General features: G+C 35.1%; 1 protein-coding gene across 3 annotated transcripts in view; it reads left to right on the forward strand.

Moving 5' to 3' along the window:
- Window positions 1-23,938, forward strand: part of CNTLN (centlein) — a 323,167-nt gene that overhangs the window by 219,001 nt on the left and 80,228 nt on the right. For all 3 annotated transcript variants that reach the window (XM_024760487.1, XM_024760489.1, XM_024760488.1), the window contains 4 exons: window positions 3,666-4,207; window positions 7,860-8,034; window positions 18,270-18,360; window positions 18,442-18,665. In XM_024760487.1, the coding sequence (XP_024616255.1) occupies window positions 3,666-4,207; window positions 7,860-8,034; window positions 18,270-18,360; window positions 18,442-18,665 (1,032 nt within the window). The remainder of the gene's footprint in view (window positions 1-3,665; window positions 4,208-7,859; window positions 8,035-18,269; window positions 18,361-18,441; window positions 18,666-23,938) is intronic.

Consider the following 23,938-nt stretch of genomic DNA (forward strand, 5'->3'; position numbering starts at 1 on the left):
GAGGGCCCAAAAAAGGGGGGGGTTTTTTTCCCCAAAAAAAAAAAAAAAAAAAAAGTGTAAAGTTGATTTAATAGATAATTCAGCAATATTTAATGCAAGTAATTATATTTTAGCTCAAGTAATATTATTAACTAGCTGTTATGATTAACAGTAATAGAGACAATAATGATAATGATGATGATGAACCGTCTAGAACTTACCGTCTACTGAGAATTGTGGTATATGATCATATTTAATGCTTATAACCTGCAAAATAGCTGTTACTATTCCCATTTCACAGATGAGGAAACTAAAGGTAAAATAGGTTAAATATTTTACCAGGTAAAGCAATCAGAGCTAGAAGTGAGATCCAGACCAGGCTCAAAATTCAATTTCCCCTAGATTGCACTGCTTCTTACTAATATTTTTATATCACCACTGTCAAAATCATTTTTTAAAGGTATAATTGTTTATTTTCATAAAATAATTTTTAAAAATACAGTCTCTTCTATTCACTCCACCCTGGAATCTAACATGCTAAAATATTTTAAAGTATATTTATGAAAACTATGCTGTTTGGGGCAGTGATTAAAAACCACTGAGAGAAACCAAAGAGAAAAAGGTGGTATTCTTTTTCTGCTTGTAGTATTTTTTAGTAAATGGAGACTATAATTTCATGATAGAGTGATCTGGAAAAAGTAAAAATGTTCATGTATTCCTGAACACTGTATTTTCTGTCACATTATCCAGCTCTCCAATAAAGTATTTGCATTGAGAAAGAACAACAGAATTTGTTTCACAGAAATATACAGAGGTCTACAATATTCTGGTAGAAACTCATATACCTCTATTTCAGGTCAAGAGTAAGCCCTACAAAGACATAAGTCCAACAGTAGGGAGTATATCATACTATGGAAAAAACTGATTAAAATTAGCTGAGATTCTTCATATTGTGTTGGGAAATATCCATGTCCCAGGGCAGCATAACCAATCGGTAAATGACTCTTGAATTAAATGAAGGGGGTTGAACTCACAAGAAGACTAATGGTGCAGAAGGATCAGAGAGGACTGAAACTCACATTAGGAAACAACTTAGATCTTCACCATCATGAGTCAAGTCCAGTAAACTGGAAAGTGTTAAGAGTATGCATAAGTTTTTTGTGTATTTCTCGAATATTATTTTAAATCATTTGTTGTCAATGTATCAATAATGTTTTCTCCTTTGAAGAATTTGTTTTAAGATAAGTATGAGTCCATATAGTTTTTCAATTGTTGTATTTTTTTTGTCACATTATCCAGCTCTCCAATAAAGTATTTGCATTGAGAGGGATCAATAGAATTTGTTTCCCAGAAATATACAGAGGTCTACAAGTAGTCTGGTGCAAACTCATATACATCTACTCCAGGTCAAGAGTAAGCCCTGTTAAGACCTATAAAAGTTTCTTGCTTGACTCTTTCTTTCTTGACCCTAGTTCTTTGTTCATTTTCCACATATATCTGGGAAAGTCTTCTTCCCCATATGGCTTGTGGAATAGTGGGATAGGCACAAAATCCTGAACTTGAATCCCAGTTTAACCAGGAAATGTTTACATCTGTGTGTTAAGTTTTCAGAGCTTCCATTTCCTTTTCTGGGAAGATAATTATCAGTTCTACTTACCTCACCTGTTTTTGAGATTATCAGAAGAGATTGTGTTTATTAAAAATTTTTATAAATGGTAAAATGTACTATAAAGGAACAAAATTTGCCACCCCAAAAGTCTCTTTGGCATATGGATTATTTTGAGTCAAAAACAATCAGGGCCCAGAAGACTCAGGAAGAAACTTTGACCTTCCACCTGACTGCCTAAGAGAATGAAGATAGAGGACCTATTCCAGGAAGGGAACTATCACCATAGATAACTGTAGTATAAACTAGGTGTGTGTTGTCAGGGAAGAATCTAGCAAATTGTCTGTTAAAATTTCTCTCTGTGTCCTGTTGTCTCTGCATGGTTCAGCAAACATTTGTTTACCACGAATTTGCTTTTCCATCTCCTTGTTAATTGCCTTCCTCCTAAACCACTAGCACCAATATCCTCTTTTCTCTTTAGCTGAAAATGGTATTTAAGACGAGGAGGGTTTTGGCCATTTCATTGAGTTACTGTGTTTTCCTGGGTCTCTTCCATGTACACATGTTATAAAACCTTTGATTTTCTCCTGTTAATCTGTCTCATGTCAGTTTAATTCTTAGACCAGCCATAAGAACACAGAAGGGTAGAGAGAAATGTCTTCTTCCACAACAGTGCTTTACAAACAGTGTTGAATATTTTTCAAGATTTAAGTTGAAATCAACTCCTTGAAATTTTTGTACTCATGGCTTAGAATCAATTGCTCTTTCCTTTATGTCCAGACTTATGGCACTTAGATTCTATCCTTTATTAGCTTTGTTTGTGCAATTGTCTTTGTTTCTGAATAGTTTTTGAAATTAATTAAGTTCAAGAATTATATATTATTTGTGTGTCCTACAACGTGAACACTGTTTAATGAAATAAATGTAAAAAAATTAATTCATATGAAACCTTGAAATAATTATTTTAACATTGTTAGATTTCCTTTTTTGGTAAAAAGTTCCTGTATTGTATAAACTAAGGACCTCACAACTATTAAAATTACATTTTTATAATTTAGGAAAAGCAGCCTCAATAGATTTTGTATTTAGGTCATCAGTTTTTCATATGATAGTTAAATATTGAAGGCTACTTTTATTTTAATAATAAAGTTTCCCTATGTACTGTTTTCAGACTTTTTGTATAAATTGTTTTTCTGTGAAAGTATTCTTTTTCACGAGTAGTAAAATGAGGGGGAGCAAAATATATCACCCCAAAATATATCTCTTTTGCATATTGATTATTTTAGGCTGATTATTTTTAAGAAACTACAGACATAGGAAAAGCCCTGAAAACTGAGTAGAAGTTATCCCTTTGTAAGAAACATTTACATTTATAAGGGAAATCTCCATTTGTAAGAGGGTATACCTTGCTGTACCAGGAAGATGAAGATGACCAAATCTCTAAAAGTATAATCAGTGGAGAAGGCAAGGACCTAAATCTGCCTAACAGCCAGACCCTTGTTTACTGTGCTTTTCCTGGGAACCTCGTATAACTGACTCCCACCCACCAAAATCTTACGTAGTCTTTAGGTGAAAATGGTATTTAAGGTGATGGCTTAGGCCATTTCGGGGAGTTACTCAGTTTTCCTGGGTATCTCCCAAGTATACAGGAGGTATACGTGATATTAAATTTTTGTTCTTCTCTTGTTAATCTGTCTTATATCAATTTCATTCTGAGACCAGCCAAAGAACCTAGAAGGGTAGAAGGAAATTTTTTTCCTTCCCAACAGTAGACTATAAAGCCAAAGCACTTACAGTCTCAGAGAACTCTGCAGAGCTTATTAGCATACTTAGTTCTGTGTCACATTGTGTAGAATTTTAACTTCTTTTACCATCTGTCCTTTATTCAACAGATGTATTATTGCATTTTAGAATGTATTTATGTACACCACCTTAGAATTATTTAGAAATTAAGTACTTTAGATTTATTTTGTCCTTGTGCTAAATGAAATTTTATTTTCATAAGTTAGAAATGACAATAAAAATACAGTACATTCTGGTTTTGGACTTTTAAAAGAATAAATTAAACTTTTCTGTTTAGGTCATTGAATTGGAAAATCGGCTAAAATCTTTTGAGAAAAGGTCAAGAAAATTAAAAGAAGGGAATAAAAAATTAATAAAAGAAAATGATTTCCTGAAATCCCTTGTAAAACAGCAGCAAGAAGATGCAAAGACCAGAGAAAAAGAGCTGGAACAACTGCAAAAGGGAAGTAAAGATGTAGAAAAAGACAAAGCTGAACTTCAAGTAAAACTCAGTGAGCTGGAGATAGAAGTCACTTCCCTAAGGAGACAAGTGGCAGAAGCTAATGAGTTGAGAAATGAAAATGAAGAGCTGATGAATTCAGTGGAGAAATTACAGCGTTCAGCAGACAAAGCTAAATCTGAGATGGCCACCACGGAAGTGAGATCTGGATCTAGACAATCTGATTGTAAGGCAACCACTACCAAGGTTAAATTTAAAGCGGCCAAGAAAAAGCGTGCCGTGGGTCGTTACCACACTGTTCTCAATCACTCCATCAAGGTCATGAGCAACGTGTTTGAGAACCTCAGCAAGGACGACTGGGAGGATGTGTGCGAAAGCAGGTAAGGCTCTCATTAACTTAGCTCAGTGGTGGGGACACTGTGCATATGTAAAGCACCAGCAAGTGGAGATTGAATTTCAACTACTGTCGATTTGGTATTCAGAAAAAATACTGTCAGATCCTTTGAAATATCTTGGGAGGTCTTGTTCTGAGCTTATTGACTGAAATTTGCATGCAAAATTAGCCACAACTGCATGAGTGTTTGAATAGGTGCCAGGAAACCCAAAAGAAGGCAATGCTTGATTTCTTCCAGTGATGCTATTTTCATGCAGTCATGAGGCTTGAAATTGACAGTTTGGCAGGTTGATTTAATTTGCTGGCCCTTTGCATATTCACCACTGACAGCTAAGGATTCCCAGGCAAGCCTACTAAGTCGGTTTAGTTATCTTGTGACATGGCAACCTGGGAGGAGAAACATTTTTTCCCCTTAATTTAGTTAGATAAATTTTGAATGACCCATTTCAGCTTGTTACCAGATGTCTACAAGCTGTTTAACATCCTTTAAATTAAGAACCATCTTCACTAATTATTTCATGTATGTATTATGCAAAGTCATTGTGCTAACTTTAATTGAAGGAGGTTAAAAATTAGTTCTTTAAAGTTAAAGCTCTACAGATTCCTAGTTTTAAGTTATCTAACCCCTAGTGAATAACAACAGGGGAATACTAAAAATCTATAATATTTCTTACCCTTACCCCTGGCTATACATTCATACATTGAAGCACATCAGTAAAACCACAAAGGCAAGTGGATAATAGAACACCTCTTTTTATACCTAGATAATACGGAAGTTTAACGTGGCCAGAATTGTTAACAGACACATGGAACAATTTTCCATAATTCTGTCTTGGTTTATGATGGCGCATATTTCCTTTTATTTTCCCAAGTTTTTTTTTTTTTTTTTTTTTAATCTGCAGTCATGATCTGTTTTAGATTTGGGATGTTTCTGGATAGTTTTCTTAGACATAGATCTGAAACATTTTAAAATGCAATTCTCAAACTTGTTTGCATATTAGAATCACCTGGGGATCTCATAAAAATTCCAAAGCTCAGGCCACATCCCAGAACAATTAAATCATAACTTCTGGAGTGAGATACAAGCTTCAGTATGTTTTGAGGCTCTCCAGCTGATTCCAATATGCAGACAAGTTTGCAAACCACTGTTTTAAATGATCAGTGGTCATGCCTCTGGTCTTTAGACAGGTGAAAAACTCAAAAACAAATTTATGAAAGTAAGGAAGAAAGACCAAATCTGCGTTCCTGTTTCTTTGTTACCTCTTCTAAGGTTTTCTTCCCTGTTCTCAAAAGCAGTTAGAGATAAAATCCTACTTAGCTTAAAACCCACTAAGTGTTTATCTTTGTCTTCCAGGAAATTCTGGTTTCATCTACTGATTATATCTCAGCCAGTTGGTACTACCACACTCTTCATAATATAGTGGTACATATTTACTGGTGTATGTATGTCTGAATAAATATATGAAAGTTAAGGAATACACTCAGTTCAATTTCATCTTCTTGGTGCATGTGCAGAAGGTCACGTATTTTGGGGGATGTATCACACAATATCTCTTAAAACATAGGATTGTCATTTAAGTTATTAGCAGTGAAACTCAGTTTTACACTGTGAGGATTAATTGTTACATTTCCTGCCTGACAGAATGGTCTCAGGAATCACTCAGCTGCAAAGAATTCTCAAGCAATTAGAAATCCCACAATGGAGCCTCAGGACTTCAGGACATTCTATTTCTTTTAACTTTTCATAGTCTGAAATATAAGAAATTTACTTGGATACTGAGGAAAATAGAACTTGGCCCTTTATTTATTTGTATATAGAATATTATATAATTATTACCTTATGAATATTTATTTCCCATAGTTGAATAGAATTACAAGAGCATGATGTCAAAGAACAAAAATAATATGATTTAGTAACGAGCATGAAGACCTCTATTCATGGGAAAACATGCATGGATAAGGGGAGTCCAGTGCCTAACAAGCTGTGGAGCACTCTTTCAAGGGATTTGGGGCAGGAGGGAGTTTTATAGAGCATTATAAGAGGCAAAGCAGAAACAGGGCATGATTGGCTAGGAGGTCAGGGATTTTCTTGTAAAGCTAGCGGGTCCTATTTTCTAGGATAAGGTAGCTAGCTAAAGTTCGCAAACTAGCTAAAGCTGAATTGGAGGATTGTGATTGGTATATGTTAGCTTTCCTTGACAGTGATGCATTTCCCGTTAGTGCAGCTGACTTAGGTTCCAGTTTCTGACCCAGGCCGGGCCGCTGGGGCACTCTGCATTTTGTGGGTCCCGATATATGAATTATCTTTATCAATGCCCATTCACTGATAGGTAATAATCAGGAGGAGTTGTTAATACCTAGAAGAAGAAAGACAGAATTTCAGCAAAACATGTTTATCAAATCTGTGGATAACGTGACACTGAAAGGGCTGGAAAATACAAGATAGAATCAAAATCCCCAAAGATCTCAATAGACTGGGAAGACATAGTTATCCAAAAGACTACAGGGTCCTTTACTTGGCTATAAAATGTTAATTGTTCAACTATGCAATGGGAAAATATGGCACTTTGTAATAGTGAATTTAAAAGTATATTTTGTTAAATCCTGTAAGAGTCTCAGTACAATAATGCATGCTGGAAAAGCTTATACAAATTTAGTCTACATCTACCAGGAGTACTACTAAGTACTTCTCATTGTACACTTGAAGTATGAAATTGAATTCTGGACACAATGCTCCATCAAAATAAGCTGGTGTACTTTTCAAGAGGGACCAGGATGGGAAAGCATCTCAAAAGCATTCATGTTAGGAGTACTTGAACAAGCTAGGGATGTTTTCCTTAGAGATGTTGCAAGCATCATATAACTATATCCAAATAGTTAGATCATCTATGTGGAAAAGGGATTGAACTTAAATTTCTGCTCAGCATCAACACCAGCACTTCTAATCTTCTTCCCTTTATTTTTTTTCTTTAACACAAACTATTAACATACTATGTGTTTTATATATATATATATAACTTAGTCTTCTTCTTTGTCACCTGTCTCCCCACCCCACTGGGCTGAAAGCTACCTGAGGGCAAGGAGTTTCATCTATTTTTTTTTTTCACTCACCACTTTACCCTTGTGCCCAGAAAAGTGCCTGGTACATAGTTGGTGCTTAACAAGTATTATATTGAATGATGAATACCCATAAGACATGGAACTAGATCAATTCATGAAAGGCTCAGAGATTCAGATTTTGTTCCAGACTAGGAGAAAACTTTCTTTTAGAAATATTAAAGCTTTCTGCCCTGGGTCAGAAAGTAGTGAGTGTTCCAACCCTGCAAGCGTTAAAACATGTGCTTCCTGAGTTAACACTTGGAGAAATACTATAGAAGTGATGCTGCAAGCATGTGATATTAGATAATCTAACTTCTTGATGAGATTTTATAATTTTTAAAAATATATTTAAACTAATTTTCTCTCAATATATTTAGTGTAATTTTCTCTCTTAACAATGAGAACCAGTAAATGCCCAAATTAAACTTGTAGCTACCTATATAACCTGTGCTGTAATATTATTTGGTCTTGAACTTAAAGAGGTACGTTTAACAACTCTTCTTCTTGGGCTTTATATCCCCTCTTTTTTCCAAAATCAGTGATGCTGAAGCACAGACCTTACAAAATTTGGGAACAGTTATTGTAGAAACATCCCAGAAAATAAGTCCTACAGAGGATAGAGGAGACCAGAAAGAAAGCCAAACAGAAGACAGCCAAATGCAAGGAAAAGAAATAGTACAAATATATCCAAATGTAGATGGAAAGACTCCAAAGGTATATCACAATTTTGCTTAATTATAAGCTATGTTTTTAATGTTATCTCATGCTTCATAACTTAAATCAATTTTTGTTGCCAGTGATTTAATTTAAATCCTTAAAAAATTGTTTTCTTTGGAATATACAGTGAAAATACTCACTTTTTAATAATTTTCAAATACTAATTTAGTATAATCTTTTGCATAGATGAACATGGAAATAGATATAATTTTCCTGAATATAAATCTTAAGGTATTTATCTTTCAGCCAAAAAAAAATGAATGTGATAATAAGCTCATTGCTGTTTCCAGGTATATAAAATATATGAAAAGAAGAAATTTCTGTTTTTATATTAGCCTTCATGATAATAAATTATTTAGTCTGACTAAATTTTTAAATTTCTGATTTCTACGTAATGTATTTTATTCCCCAGCGTATTTTTTTTATTTTGCTGTTCAGATTTTTAAAAATTTCAACCTAATGTATTTTATTCCCCAATATATTTTATTTTATTTTTTATTTTCTTTATTTTTATTTTTTCTAAAGTTTTATTTACATGTTTGCAATTGAGATGCTTATTCTGCTTATGTCTTTTTTTTAACATATTAATTGGTGTATAATTCCTTTACAATGTTGTGTTAGTTTCTGCTATATAATGAAGTTAATCAGCTACACGTATATATATATTCCCATATGCTATCCCTCTTGTGTCTCCCTCCCATGCTCCCTATCCCACACCTCTATGTGGTCACAAAGCACCGAGCTGATCTCCCTGTGCTACGCGACTGCTGCCCACTAGCTATCTGTTTTACATATGGTAGTGTATATATGTCAGTGCAACTCTCTCACTTCATCCCATCTTACAGTTCCCCCTCCCCGTGTGCTCAAGTCCATTCTCTACGTCTGCGTCTTTATTCCTGTCCTGCCCCTATGTTCATCAGAACCTTTTTTTCTTGAGACTCCATATATATGTGTTACCATACGGTATTTGATTTTCTCTTTCTGACTTACTTCACTCTGTATGACAGACGCTGGGTCCATCGACCTCACTACAAATAACTCAATTTCATTTCTTTCTTTGGCTGAGTAATATTCCACTGTATATATATATATACGCCACATCTTCTTTATCCTTTCATCTGTCGATGGACACTTAGGTTGCTTCCATGTCCTGGCTATTGTAAATAGTGCTGCACTGAACATTGGGGTACATGTCTCTTTTTGAATTATGGTTTTCTCAGGGTATATGCCCAGTAGTGGGATTGCTGGATCGTATGGTAGTTCTGTTTTTAGTTTTTTAAGGAACATCCAATACTGTTTCTCCATAGTGACTTTATCAATTTACATTCCCAGCAACAGTGCAGAAGGGTTCCCTTTTCTCCACACCCTCTCCAGCATTTATTGTTTGTAGATTTTTGATGATGGCCATTCTGACCGGTGTGAGGTGATACCTCATTGTAGTTTGAATTTGCATTTCTCTAATGATTAGTGATATTGACCATCATTTTATGTGTTTATTGGCAATCTGTATATATTCTTTGGAGAAAAGTCTATTTAGGTCTTCTGCCCATTTTTGGATGGGGTTGTTTGTTTTCTTGATATTGAGCTGCATGAGCTGCTTGTATATTTTGGAGATTAATCCTTTGTTAGTTGCTTCGTTTGCAAATATTTTCTCCCATTCTGAGGGTTCTCTTTTCGTCTTGTTCAAGGTTTCCTTTGCTGTGCAAAAGCTTTTAAGCTTCATTAGGTCCCATTTGTTTGTTTTCATTTCCATTTCTCTAGGAGGTGGGTCAAAAAGAATCTTGCTGTGATTTATGTCATAGAGTGTTCTGCCTATGTTTTCCTCTAAGAGTTTGATAGTTTCTGGCCTTACATTTAGGTCTTTAATCCATTTTCAGTTTCTTTTTGTGTATGGTGTTAGGGTGTGTTTTAATTTCATTCTTTTACATGTATCTCTCCATTTTTCCCAGCACCACTTATTGAAGAGGCTGTCTTTTCTCCATTGTATATTCTAGCCTCCTTTATTAAACATAAGGTGACCATATGTGCATGGGTTTATTTCTAGGCTTTCTATCCTGTTCCATTGATCTATATTTCTGTTTTTATGCCAGTAATGTATTGTCTCGATTACTGTAGCTTTGTAGTATAGTCTGAAGTCAGGGAGCCTGATTCATCCAGCTTTGTTTTTCTTTCTCAAGATTGCTTTGGCTATTCGGGGTCTTCTGTGTTTCCATACAAATTGTAAATTTTTTTGTTCTTTTTCTGTGAAAAATGCTATGAATAGTTTGATGGGGATTGCATTGAAGCTGTAGTTTGCTTTGGGTCTTATAGTCATTTTCACAATGTTGATTCTTTCAATGCAAGAACATGGTATATCTCTCCATCTGTATCGTCTTTAATTTCTTTGATCAGTGTCAAAGTTTTCTGCATACCAGTCTTTTGTCTCCTTAGGTAGGTTTATTCCTAGATATTTTATTCTTTTTGTTGCAGTCGTAAATGGGAGTGTGTTCTTAATTTCACTTTCAGATTTTTCATCATTAGTGTATAGGAATGCAAAAGATTTCTGTGCATTAATTTTGTATCCTGCTACCTTCCCAAATTCATTGATTTATCATAATTGGATGTAGAATTTTGTCAAAGGCTTTTTCTACTTCTAATGAGATTATCATGTTTTTTTTTTTAACATCTATTTTGGAGTATAATTGTTTTATACTCCTTTATGCTTTATAATTGCTTTATACTATTTTATATTGCTTTATGGTGTCTTAGTTTCTGCTTTATAACAAAGTGAATCAGTTATACATATACATATGCTCCCATATCTCTTCCCTCTTATGGAGATTTCTGTGCATTAATTTTGGATCCTGGTACTTTACCAAATGCATTCGTTAGTTCTAGTAGTTTTCTGGTGGCATCTTTAGGATGCTCTATATATAGTATCATGTCATCTGCAAACAGTGACAGCTTTACTTCTTCTTTTCTGATTTGGATTTCTTTTATTTCTTTTTCTTCTTTGATTGCTGTGGCTAGAACATCCAAAACTATGCTGAATAATAGTGGCGAAAGTGGACATCCTTGTCACTGTTGGATTTTGTTTGCTAGTATTTTGTTGAGGATTTTTGCATCTATGTTCACCAGTGATATTGGCCCATAGTTTTCTTTTTTTCTGACATCTTTTTCTCGTTCGGTTTCAGAGTGATGGTGGCCTCGTAGAGTGAGTTTGGGAGTGTTCCTCCCTCTGCTATATTTTGGAAGAGTTTGAGAAGGATAGGTGTTAGCTCTTCTCTAAATGTTTGATAGAATTCGCCTCTGAAGCCATCCAGTCCTGGGCTTTTGTTTGTTGGAAGATTTACTTTCCCATATTAGGGAAGTTTACAACTATAATCTCTTTAAATATTTTCGCAGTCCCTTTCTTTTTCTCTTCTTCTTCTGGAACCCCTGTAATTCGAATGTTTGTGCGTTTAATGTTGTCCTAGAGGTCTCTGAGACTGTCCTCAGTTCTTTTCATTCTTTTTTCTTTATTCTGCTCTGCAGTAGTTATTTCCACTATTTTATCTTCCAGGTCACTTATCCGTTCTTCTGCCTGAGTTATTCTGCTATTGATCCCTTCTAGAGTATTTTAAATTTCATTTATTGGGTTGTTCATTGTTGCTTGTTTCCTCTTTAGTTCTTCTAGGTCCTTGTTAAATGTTTCTTGCATTTTCTCTATTCTATTTCCAAGATTTTGGATCATCTTTACTATCATTTTTCTGAATTATTTTTCAGGTAGAGTGCCTATTTCTTCTTCATTTGTTAGGTGTGGTGGGTTTTTACGTTGCTCCTTGATCTGGTGTGTGTTTTTCTGTCTGCTCATTTTGCTTATCTTACTGCGTTTGTGGTCTCCTTTTTGCAGGCTGCAGGTTCATAGTTCTCGTTGTTCTTGGTGTCTGTCCCCAGTGGCTAAAGTTGGTTCAGTGGGTTGTGTAGGCTTCCTGGTGGAGGGGACTAGTGCCTGTGTCTGGTGGATAAGGCTGAATCTTGTCTTTGTGGTGGGCAGGTCCAGGTCTGGTGCTGTGTTTTGGGGTGTCTGTGAACATAGTATGATTTTAGGCAGCCTCTCTGCTAATGGGTGGTGTTGTGTTCCTGTCTTGCTAGTTGTTTGGTATGGAGTGTCCAGCTCTGGAGCCTGCTGGTCGTTGAGAGGAGGTGGGTCTTAACGTTGAGATGGAGATCTCCGGGAGAGGTCTCACCGATTGATATTACACAGGGCCGGGACGTCTCTGGTGGACCAGTGTGCTGAACTTGGCACTCCCACATCAGAGGCTCAGGCCTGACACCTGGCCGGAGCACCAAGACCCTGTCAGTCTCACGGCCAGGTACGTGGGGAGTTTCTTGCCTTTTCGTAAGCCTGAGGTCTTCTGACAGTTTTCAGTAGGTGTTCTGTAGGAGTTGTTCCACATGTAGATGTATTTCTGATGTATTTGTGGGGAGGAAGGTGATCTCCTCCACATCTTACTCCACCATCTTGAAGCACCCCCCATCCCCAATATATTTGAAATCTTAAAATATTGACGTTCCAAAACAACTTATTAAATAATTCTTATCATTGATACATCATGTCATCAAAAGTTTTATCTATTCAATGTAAATCAGTGAAAAAATGAAAAAAGGTAATTTTATTTTGTTTAAAACAAAAAGATTACCATTGAAGTAATGTATAAGGTTCTTTAAAAACCTAATTCAAAGTGTTTATTATTTGAGATCTGGCCAGAACTTTAGAGGAAAAAGTTCCAGGGTGACAAAAGTTTATTTTAGTTACTACCATGATGAAGAATTATATTCTAAGTACCTGCTGATTGAGTGGTTGGTTGATAAATAGATTTTATAGAAAACTATTTTGTTATACATTATATTATTGTGAATTTTGTTTAGTTGCAGTCGATTTTGTGCAGCTTAATGAGTTTATAAATAAAAGTAACTCATAATTCTATTCATAAAACAAGAGAGTGTTAGTGTAAACTACTTTGAGTAGATCTGTGTACATTTTTGGGAGTCAGAAAGTAACAGTTGATCAAATTGTACCAATTGGGTTTGGGAAATAGTAGAACTTCTCCCTCACTCCAAAGGTAACCATTATCTTACCTTTAATCACTCCCCTTCTTTTCTTTATAATTTTATTTCTTCTAATATTATGGTTAATTTTGCCTGCTTTTGAACTTTATGGAATCTATAAGGTATGTCTTCTTTTGTTTCTTGCCTTATTTTATTCAGTGATATGTGGTGTTCATTCATTTTTTTTTTGTATATAGTATTTCATTGTCCGAATATATCACAATTTATTTATCCATTCTATTGCTGAATTTTGGGTTGCTTCAGTTTGGATTTCTTGCAAATAATGTTGCAATGAATATTCTTGTAAATGTCTTCCACTGTACTGGTATGGACGTGTCTGTAATGAAATCCCTAGGGGGTAGAATTACTGCACCATAGACTATGTGTTTCTACGATTTTTGGTGATACTGCTATTTTCCAAAGTGTTGTACCCACCAACAGGCTGTAAACATTTTTACTGCTTCTCATCAACATTTGTTATGTTTGTCCTTCTTATCTCAGCCACTTTTGTTTGTATGTTTAGGTATATCATTGTGGGTTTAGTTTACATTGTGTGATTACTAATAAAGTGTTGAATAATACTTTCTTACAATTATTGACCATTTGGAATTCTTCAGTGAATTGCTTCCTCAACTCTGTGCCATTTACAAATGAGTTGTCTGTGTTTTTCTTATTCATCCGTAGGAGTTCTTACATATGCTACATATGAGCCTTATGTTGATTATATACACTGTAGATATCTTTCCCTACTCCATGCTATGCCTTTTCACCCTTTTTATTGGAATCTTTTGGGGAATAGAACATCATAATTCTATTGTGGTCAAATTTAACAATTTTTTTCGTGTATGAATAACACTTTTTATGTCCTCTGTAATTATTCTTTACCTACTTCAACTTAGATATTTTTTATACTACCTTACTTGTTATCTTTTTCTGTTTTATCTGATTTACTGTTTTGATTTTTGTGTCTGTCTGGCATTTATTTTTGCATGTGATGAATGATAGGGATTAAGTTTTACACTTTGCCCCACTGTTCAACAGCACCAACTTTGCTGTAAATTACACGTGCATATACATGCAGGTATGTCTCTAGACTTTTTCTTCTGTTCCATCAGTATATTTATCTATACCATACTGTCTCATTAAGTTTATTGTATAGTACTCTTGATTTATAATAGAGCAAGTCTCCCACCTTGTTTTCTTTCAAGAGTCTCTTCAGTATTCTTGGTCCTTGGCTCTTTAGAATCAGCTTCTCACAAACAATCCTTTGGGATTTTGATAGGGACTGTATAAATATAAATTTAATAATAAAACTATGAGAAGACTCTGAAAGGTGGAGAGGAGACACACTGGGTAGGGATCTCAGCACTGAGAGAAGAACATGGTTGGTGAGTTCTCTGGGTTTTCATTTTGCCTGACATATCCTGGCCTGGATGCTGAAGAAACCTGCAACTTGGAAAGGCCAATTGGTTAGATGATAAAAGCCCCCTGTAAAACCCTGTTCTCTCTAGTCAAAGGACTAGGAAATGGACAGCCCAGTAAGACAGAAAACTTTTACACAATAACTGTAGTACTCTAGCCGAACACCACAGAAAAAATTACAACCCTACAGCTACCCCCACCAGTAAAGACCTAGTGGGGAACCTACACTTTCACTCTCATCTGGCTATAAGAAGGCATCCCTCCTCCTTCTAACAGGGCCCAGTGAGGGGCCAATGGTAATGACTCCCTCAATTTATGTCATTAGAGACCACATAGGGAGCTGGACATCTGCCTCTATCCAGCAATAAAGAGATGCCCCTTTTGTTTCCTAGCAGGGTTCCTCTAGATTTCAGAGGTGAAGTGCAGAAATTTGGACATTCATTACCTCGCATACCTATAAAGCCTCCCACACCCTCCGCACTGTGTCAAGAGAGGCCAAGTTAGGAGCAGAAAAAAAGTCCTGCTCCATTTCACAACCAGGGTGGTATTAGCAGAGGTCTGTGGGGAGCCTGAACTTTCACCCCCACCGAGAGTAATGAGGTGCTCCTCCCCAACCAGGGTGTCAGCAGAGACTGGACTTCTATCCCCAACTGGCGGTAATGAGGTGGTCCTCCTTGCTCCGTGAGTGTGGCATCAGAGGAAGCCTGCTAAAACAAAAGATTTAAATAAGATATGGAGTCTTGAAACATAATACCCAAAATGTCCAGGATATAACTGAAAATCACTCATTATACCTAGCAACCAGGAACACCTCAACTTGCATGAAAAAAAGGAAACAACAGAAGGTAACAGCAAGATGACATAGACAATCCGATTATATGACAGCACTTTAAAGTAGCTGTCATTAAAAATGCTTCAACAAGCATTTACAAACAGGTTTGAAACAAATGAAAAAATAGAACATCTCAAGAATGAAATAGAAATTCTCATCAATGAAATAGAATATATAAAAAAGAACCAAATGGGAAATTAACCAAAAAATAAGATAACTATTTTGTGTCTGCCCCACAGAGGATGTCATCATTCCCCACCACTCAATTTGATGTCAAGACTGGTGACACCAAACACCCACCAAGAGGGGAAGAAAGGTTTAATACTTACATGATGGAATATAGAACTTAGAAGTGGCTCCACAAGTATGAAAAACAACTGATTTTTGAAAAGTGTGCAAAAGCAGTTCAATAGAGGAAGGATAGTCTTTTCAACAAATAGTGCTGGAACAATTGGAGATCCCTAAACCTATACCTAAACCTCACACCTTATGCAGAAATTAACTTGAAATAGCTCACAGATATAAGTGTAAAACAAATTATAAAACTTTCAGAAGGAACCATAAGAGAAAATCTCTGGGAGTTAAGACTTGCTGAAGAGTTTTTAGACATGTTATCAAAAGCATGATCCCTAAAAGAAAACATCAAATTTTGACTTCATCAAAAATTAAGAACTTTTGCTTTGTGAAAGACCCTATTAAGAGGATTAAAAAGACATACTACAGGCTGGGAGGAAGTATTTATAAATCATATATTTGACAAAGGACTGATATCTTGAATATATAAGGATTTTGTTAAAGCTCAGCAGTAGAAAATCAAACAATCCAAGGAGAAAACAGGTAAAAGACATGAACAGACATTTCACTGAAAAGAATAAATGTATGGCAAGTACGCACACATAAAGACATTCAGCATCATTAACCATTAGGGAAATGCAGATTAAGACCCTGATGAGATACACATCTGTTAGAACACCTAAAATAAAAAATAGCGACAATACCAAGTGCTAACAAGGATGCAGAGAAACTGGATCTCTTATGCAGTGCTTGTGTGAATATAAAGTGGTATAGCACTCTGGGAAACAGTAGGCAGTTTCTTTAGAAAAAGAAATATTAATCATACGCTTACCATACAACCCAGCTCTCTCACTCTTGGACACTTATAGAAATGAAAATTTATGTTTACCTAAAAAACTTGTACATGAATGGTCATAACAGCTTTATTTTTAATAGCTAAAAACTGCAACGACCAAAATTTTCTTTAATAGCTGAATGGTTAATCAAACTATGATACATCGATACCATAGAATACTACTCAGCAATAAAAAAGGTACAGGCTATTGGTATATACAGTGCCCTAGCTTTGTGACTTCAAATTTCTCATCTGGAGCTGGGGCCTAGGCTTTCTCTCCTTTCCTCCTATATTCTGCTTTGGTATTTAAATTGAATTTCGAGGTCACAAGGGATTATGAGTTGTCCTATATTTTGCTAGCCACTTTGCTTGTCACTTGTCTCTCTGGATTCTTTTTTTTTTTTTCGCTGCACCACATGGCTTGTGGGATCTTAGTCCCTGAGATTGAACCTGGGCCCCCAGCAGTGAAAGCCTGGAATCATAACCACTGGACCGCCAGGGAAATCCCTCTGAATTCTTGCTTTACTTTATTTTTGGCCTCAGAATTTCCCATAACACTTTGTCATGTTTAAAACATGCTTTAAGTGTGCTTCCTTCAAAAGTATAAGAATATTTCTGGATTTCTGATCAATAATAGTACTGGAAATGGAAGCCTCTTTTTTATTTTAGGTCCAGTTAATTTGATATCAAGTCTGGTAACTAATATTGGTAATTTGATAGTTCTATTTTGGATCTTTTTATAGTGGTAGATACATGACCAATGCATAATATTAACTGAATCTTAATAAGGGAATGAAACATTTAAAAATATATTTTATATACTGGTTCTGAAGACAAGTTCAAATGAGATATTTAATGAAACATGGTTCGTTTAAAGGAAAGTAATTCGTTTAAAGGAAAACCCTATCTTAGTTAGAAGTTTCTGGTATTTGTGTTAATAAATCAGTTCTGTTACTTTAGGGCCATGCCTTATGTATAATATAGTATAGTTTATATATCTGTTGATATAAAATATATGGCTCGTTGTCAAAGTAACATTTGGTCAAATTTATTTTTTCCTTCCATTTTTATATGTTTCTGAATTGGGTTGTTTGAAAAAAATTCCTTTTTTTAAAGAAATAGTTTTCTAGGTTGATATTTTTCCTGTTTCCCGGGCAATAAATTCTTAAACAAAACAACATATTTTATTATTAGGATTTATAATCCTATTATACATATTCCTATTTAAGTTTTTGTTTTGGGAAAGCTTTTATAGATTGGTGAAACAGTTTGAAACAAAAGTCAACATGGCTTCATTTTATTTAGTCTCAGGGTGTTGGAATGTCATGAGGAAAAGATACAGATTCAAGGAAAGTTACTTTATTTTCATCAACATTATTTTAGCTTCATTTGTAAGAAGGGATTTGTCATTCTACAATGGAGAACAGTATTTGAGAAAAGGAACTAGATTCCCAGAGAATACATTATTAAATATAGTTATTTTATTTTTGTCACTTTTACTACTTTTGCTCCTAGCTTTGTAAACTGTTCATAGGTTAAATTTCTACTACTTTTGGGTTCATTTTTGTATTTTTATCTTCTACCTGCTAGGTCAACGTTAGTGCACGTATTACATTCATTTATGAGTTCTTGGCATCAATTATAGAATTTTATTGTCCAGACTTATTTTTTAACTCTGTACAAATATGTTTTTAAGTAAAGAAATATTGTATACTATGTTGGTTCACTTGAAATTGTTATTGAGTAATAATCTAATTTTTATGAAACTTTCAAATTTAGAATTATTTTCACAAGAATACCAAAAATCCAACTTTTCAAAAGAAGAATAGTAATATTCAAAAGAGTTCACATACGACAGGTCCTACCAGAGGTAAGAATACATACGGAATTAACAATGTCTTTTTAATTTAATGAGATTTTTAAAAAAATTATTAACATTCTTTTTGTATAGTTAACAGAGAAAACTGGAAAAATGTAACGGCCCAGAAGTCAAATAGCAGTATTATTCTATTACGAGAACGTATAGTATCCTTGCAACAACAGAACAGTGTACTTTTGAATGCCAAAAAAGCAGCAAAACTGTCTATTAAAGAATATAAAGAAGTCAATGAAAAGCTCCTTCACCAGCAGCAAGTGTCTGATCAGCGGTTTCAAACAAGCAGACAGACAATAAAGGTAGAGGGAACTTTACAAATAAATTCCAGTAGACTATATTTTAAAAATGGATATTTTGTTTTACATGTGTTGTTTGGTTCATATTTGTGTTAGACATGTCTATGAGTTTAAAAATTTCCCAGACACTGCTAACTGCTGAAATGTTTGATATCTAGATTTCTTAAATAAGGTCTTATTAAGGAGAACTCCAAATCTTTTGACAAGTATTTTACTAGAATTCCTTTTCCACTTAGTTTTTTTCTTTACCTTAACATTTTTATGTCATATTTTTTCTGTTATATCTTAGATTTTAAAAGCAGGCTCCATAAATTCATTAAGCTCGCCCATTTGCCCATGTCTAAAACTTTCCGTTTATCATTATAAATCACATTATTAACTAGTAATTGCCCCAGCTCTTCTTTGCAAATACTAGTATAAAATGTGAAGATTTTAATATAAATATCTATATTAATGTGTTCCTATAACACATATGTTTTTACTCAGGTGAGCTGACTTTTCTGTAACAATTTTTAGACACAGTATACCTTACTGCTGGTTATATAATTTAATCTTAAAGCAAATAAAAAACAACAGATTATTCCTTAAGTCTCTATTCTTTTTAAAAATTTTTTATTGAAGTATAGTGGATTTACAATGTTGTGTTAATTTCTGCTGACAGCAGAGTGACTCAATTATACATATGTATTCTTTTTCATATGCCTTTCTGTTATGGTTTTATCACAAGGAATTGAATGTAATCCCTGTGCTATACAGCAGGACCTTGTTTATCCATCCTGTATATAATAGTTTGCGTCAACTAATCCCAAACTCCCAATCCTTCCTTTCCCCACCCCTCCTCCCCCTTGGCAACCACAAGTTCTCTATGTCTCTGAGTCTCTTCTGTTTCATAGATATGTTCATTTGTGTTGTATTTTATATTTCATATATAAGTGATATCATATGGTATTTGACTTTCTCTTTCTGACTTACTTCTCTTAGTATGAAAATCCCTAGGTCCAACTGTGTTGCTGCAAATGGCATTATTTCATTCTTTTTAATGGCTGAGTAATATTCCATTGTGTGTGTGTGTGTGTGTGTGTGTGTGTATACCACATCTTTATCCATTCATCTGTCAATGGACATTTAGGTTGTTTCCATGTCTTGGCTATTGTAAATAGTGCTGCTCTGAACATAGGGGTGCATGTATCTTTTTGAATTATAGTTTTGTCTGGGTATATCCTCAGGAGTGGGATTGCTGGATCATATGGCAACTCCATTTTTAGTTTTTAGAGGAACCTCCATACTATTTTCCATAGTGGTTACAACAATGTACATTCCCACCATCAGTGTAAGAGGATTCCCTTTTCTCCACACCCTCTCCAGCATTTGTTATTTGTAAAATTTTAATGATGGCCATTCTGACTGGTGTTAGTTAGTACCTCACTGCAGTTTTGATTTTCATTTCTCTAATAATTAACAATGATGAGCATCTTTTCATGTGCCTATGAGCCATCTGTATGTCTTCTTTGGAGAAATGTCTACTTAGGTCTTCTGCCTTTTTTTGATTGAATTTTTCTTTGCTATTGTTGTTATTGAATTGTATGATCTGTTTGTATATTTTGGATATTAAGCTTCTGTTGGTCACACCATTTGCAAATATTTTCTCCCAGTTGGTAGGTTGTCTTTTTGTTTTGTTTGTGGTTTCCTTTGCTGTGCAAAAGCTTGTAAGTTTGATTAGTTCCCAATATTATTGTTTATTTTTGCTCTTATTTCTATTGCCTTGGGAGACTGCTTAAGTATCCATTCTTAAAGGTATTTGTGTGTATAAGGAATGATTTATTGTTTACACAGAAGTAATATTTTCATCATTCTAGAAAATAATTTTTAAACCACTATCACACATAATTTTAAATTATAAATTCCCTACTTCCAATATCTAGTGGTTTGATTCAAGCAATGCTTAGAAATGTTTTACTTATAAAAGATTAGTGGTATACTAGTTGTACTAACAGGAACTGTGTTTGGCCTTTATTCCAAGAGTGGACTTATACCCAATCTTGACCCATGTTCCACACTTACACTGGAAGTTACTTTCTATGATCTGGTTTTTATAAATGTATTAACACTTGTTTTGTGACCTAACATATAGTAGATCTTGGAGAATATTCCATTTGAACTTGATAAGAATTTGTATTTTGCTGTTGTTGGGTTGGGTGTTCTATATATATCTCTTACATGTAGTTGGTTAATACTGATGTTCAACTCTTCTGTTGTTGCTGGTTTTCTGTTCAGTTTTGTCAATTATTGATAGTGAGGTAAATGAAGTATCAATTATTGAGAGTGGGTAAAATCACCCACTATTATTATTTTTGGCAGTAACTTTAATGAAACATAATTCACATACCAGACAATTCTATCATTTAATTCAGTGGTTGTTACAATATGGACAAAGTTGTGCAACCATCACCAAAATCAATTTTAGAACATTTTCATAACGTCAGAAAGAGACCCTGAACCCTTTGCTTATCATCCTTCCATTTCCCCATCTCTCTGAGCCCTAGGCAATCACTAATCTACATTCTGTTTATTTGGATTTGCATATTCTAGACATTTAATATAGATGGAATCAACAATATCTGGCCTTTTGTGTCTGGCTTCTTTCACTTAGCATAATGTTTTCAAAGTTCATCCATGTTGTAGCATATATCACTATTAGTGTAAGGACTTTGAAAATTTACTCTTCCATAAAAACAATGGAAAAAGGGCAAAAATTGTTGAGAATCAACATTTTCATAACACTGGGTACAGAACCAAGTCTTCTAAGTGTTAATGTAGTATTCCTAAGGGAATTAATAGATGGTTCAAGGAAGTTACAGGTTTTCTAAGCTGAAAAGATGAATTCCTTATCTTTAAAAAGATTGAAGATCAAGCAGAGGTATTTTACATGAAAACTATAAAGCATTTTATAGAGACTCTGTGTGCATATTAGGGATCACTTACAATTCTTCAGTGAAACTCTGGAAATTAACCATACTTGCAAGGATCTAAGGAGTGTTTATTCAAGAAAAACAAATGTGTCTAGATAAGAACAGGAAACTTTGATGGAACAGGCATTTTAATTTGTCCCAGGTCAGCAATAGTCTTGGAAAAACAATAGTGCATGTTCCCCATGCATCCTGGCAGCTACCAGAAGAAGCAGAATGGAACTGGAGCTCCTTGTAAGCCTCATTCCCAATTAATTGTCATTATTTGCTCTATCCAGTGGTTCTCTGGAAGACCCCAGGCACTCTGATCTCATTCAGTGTGGACAGCTCTCTTCTCGGCAGGGAGGGGTTGGTGGATGGGGTTGTCAGCTACAGTACAGGCAAGTGTCTTAACTTCAGGTTGCCTGAGGGTGATGGATTCCAGTTTTCGTCAAACAATATATTAACCAAATAGCTTGAATGGGGAATGAGATGCCCATAAGAGTTTTGAAAGGCTCTGACATATTCTTGGGAATCTAGAGGACACATGCATTCATAGAGCTATGTGCATGCTCAGAAAAGAAATGAGAAAACCCAATCTCTTGCCTCTATCTTACCTTAAGACACCATATAAGAAGACAGTCAATGTTAAGGCAGTATTATTCATAGCAGCATTATTAATAATAGCCAAAAGGTAGAAACAACTGAAATGTCCATTTGTTAGTGAGCGGATAAACAGACTGTGATATATTCATATAAGGAATATTATTAAATCACCAATATTAGTGAAATATTGACACACAATATAATATGAAAGAATCTTAATTTTTTCTTCTTTTTGGGTGCGTTGGGTCTTTGTTGCTGCACGCAGGCTATCTCTAGTTGTGGCTAGCAGGGGCTACTCTTCATTGTGGTGCACGGGCTTCTCATTACGGTGGCTTCTCGTTGCGGAGCACAGGCTCTAGATGTGCAGGCTTCAGTAATTGTGGGTCGTAGGCTCAGTAGTTGTGGGTCGTAGGCTCAGTAGTTGTGGGTCGTGGGCTCAGTAGTTGTGGCTCACGGGCTCTAGAGCGCAGGCTCAGTAGTTGCGGCACACAGGATTAGTAGCTCTGCAAGATATGGGATCTTCCTGGACCAGGGCTCAAACCCATGTCCCCTGCATTGGCAGTCAGACTCTTTTATTTTTTTTTCATATCTTTATTGAACTATAAATGCTTTACAATGTTGTGTTAGTTTCTGCTATACAACAAAGTGAATCAGTTATATGTATACATATATCCCCATATCCCCTCTTTCTTGAGCCTCCCTATCGCACCCCTCTAGGTCATCACAAAGCATCAAGTTGATCTCCCTGTGCTATGCAGCAGCTTCCCACTAGCCATCCATTTTACATTTGGTAATGTATATATGTCAGTGCTACTGTCTCACTTCATCCCAGCTTCCCCTTCCCACCCTGTTCCCTCAAGTCCATTCTCTACATCTGTGTCTTTATTCCTCCCCTGCCACTAGGTTCATCAGTACCGCTTTTTTCAATTCCATATATATGGGTTAGCATACGATATTTGTTTTTCTCTTTCTGACTTACTTCACTCTGTATGACAGATTCTAGGTCCATCCACCTCACTACCAAAAACTCAATTTCATTCCCTTCTATGGCTGAGTAATATTCCATTATGTATATGTGCCACATCTTCTTTATCCATTCATCTATTGATGGACATTTAGGTTTCTTCCATGTACTGGCTACTGTAAATAGTGCTGCAGTGAATATTGTGGTACATGTATCTTTTTGAATTATGGTTTTCTCTGGGTATATGCCCAGTAGTGGGATTGCTGGGTCATATGGTAGTTCTATTTTCAGCTTTTAAGGAAACTCCATACTGTTCTCCATACTGGCTGTATCAATTTAAATTCCCACCAACAGTGCAGGAGAGTACCCTTTTCTCCACACCCTCTCCAGCATTTATTGTTTGTAGATTTTTTGATGATGGCCATTCTGACCAGTGTGAGGTGATACTTCATTGTAGTTTTGATTTGCATTTCTCTAATGATTAGTGATACTGAGCATTCTTTCATGTGTTTATCAGTAATCTGTATATCTTCTTTGGAGAAATGTCTATTTAGGTCTTGTGCCCATTTTTGGATTGGGTTGTTTGTTTTCTTGAGCTGCATGAGCTGCTTGTATATATATATATATATATATATTTTTTTTTTTAGGGTTGTCTTTTCGTCTTGTTCAAGATTTCCTTTGCTGTGCAAGAGCTTTGAAGTTTCATTAGGTCCCATTTGTTTATTTTTGTTTTCATTTCCATTTCTCCAGGAGGTGGGTCA

The sequence above is a fragment of the Neophocaena asiaeorientalis genome, unplaced genomic scaffold, assembly GCF_003031525.2.
Source record: "Neophocaena asiaeorientalis asiaeorientalis breed wild unplaced genomic scaffold, Neophocaena_asiaeorientalis_V1.1 scaffold174, whole genome shotgun sequence".
In the NCBI taxonomy this organism is placed as follows: Eukaryota; Metazoa; Chordata; class Mammalia; order Artiodactyla; family Phocoenidae; genus Neophocaena; species Neophocaena asiaeorientalis.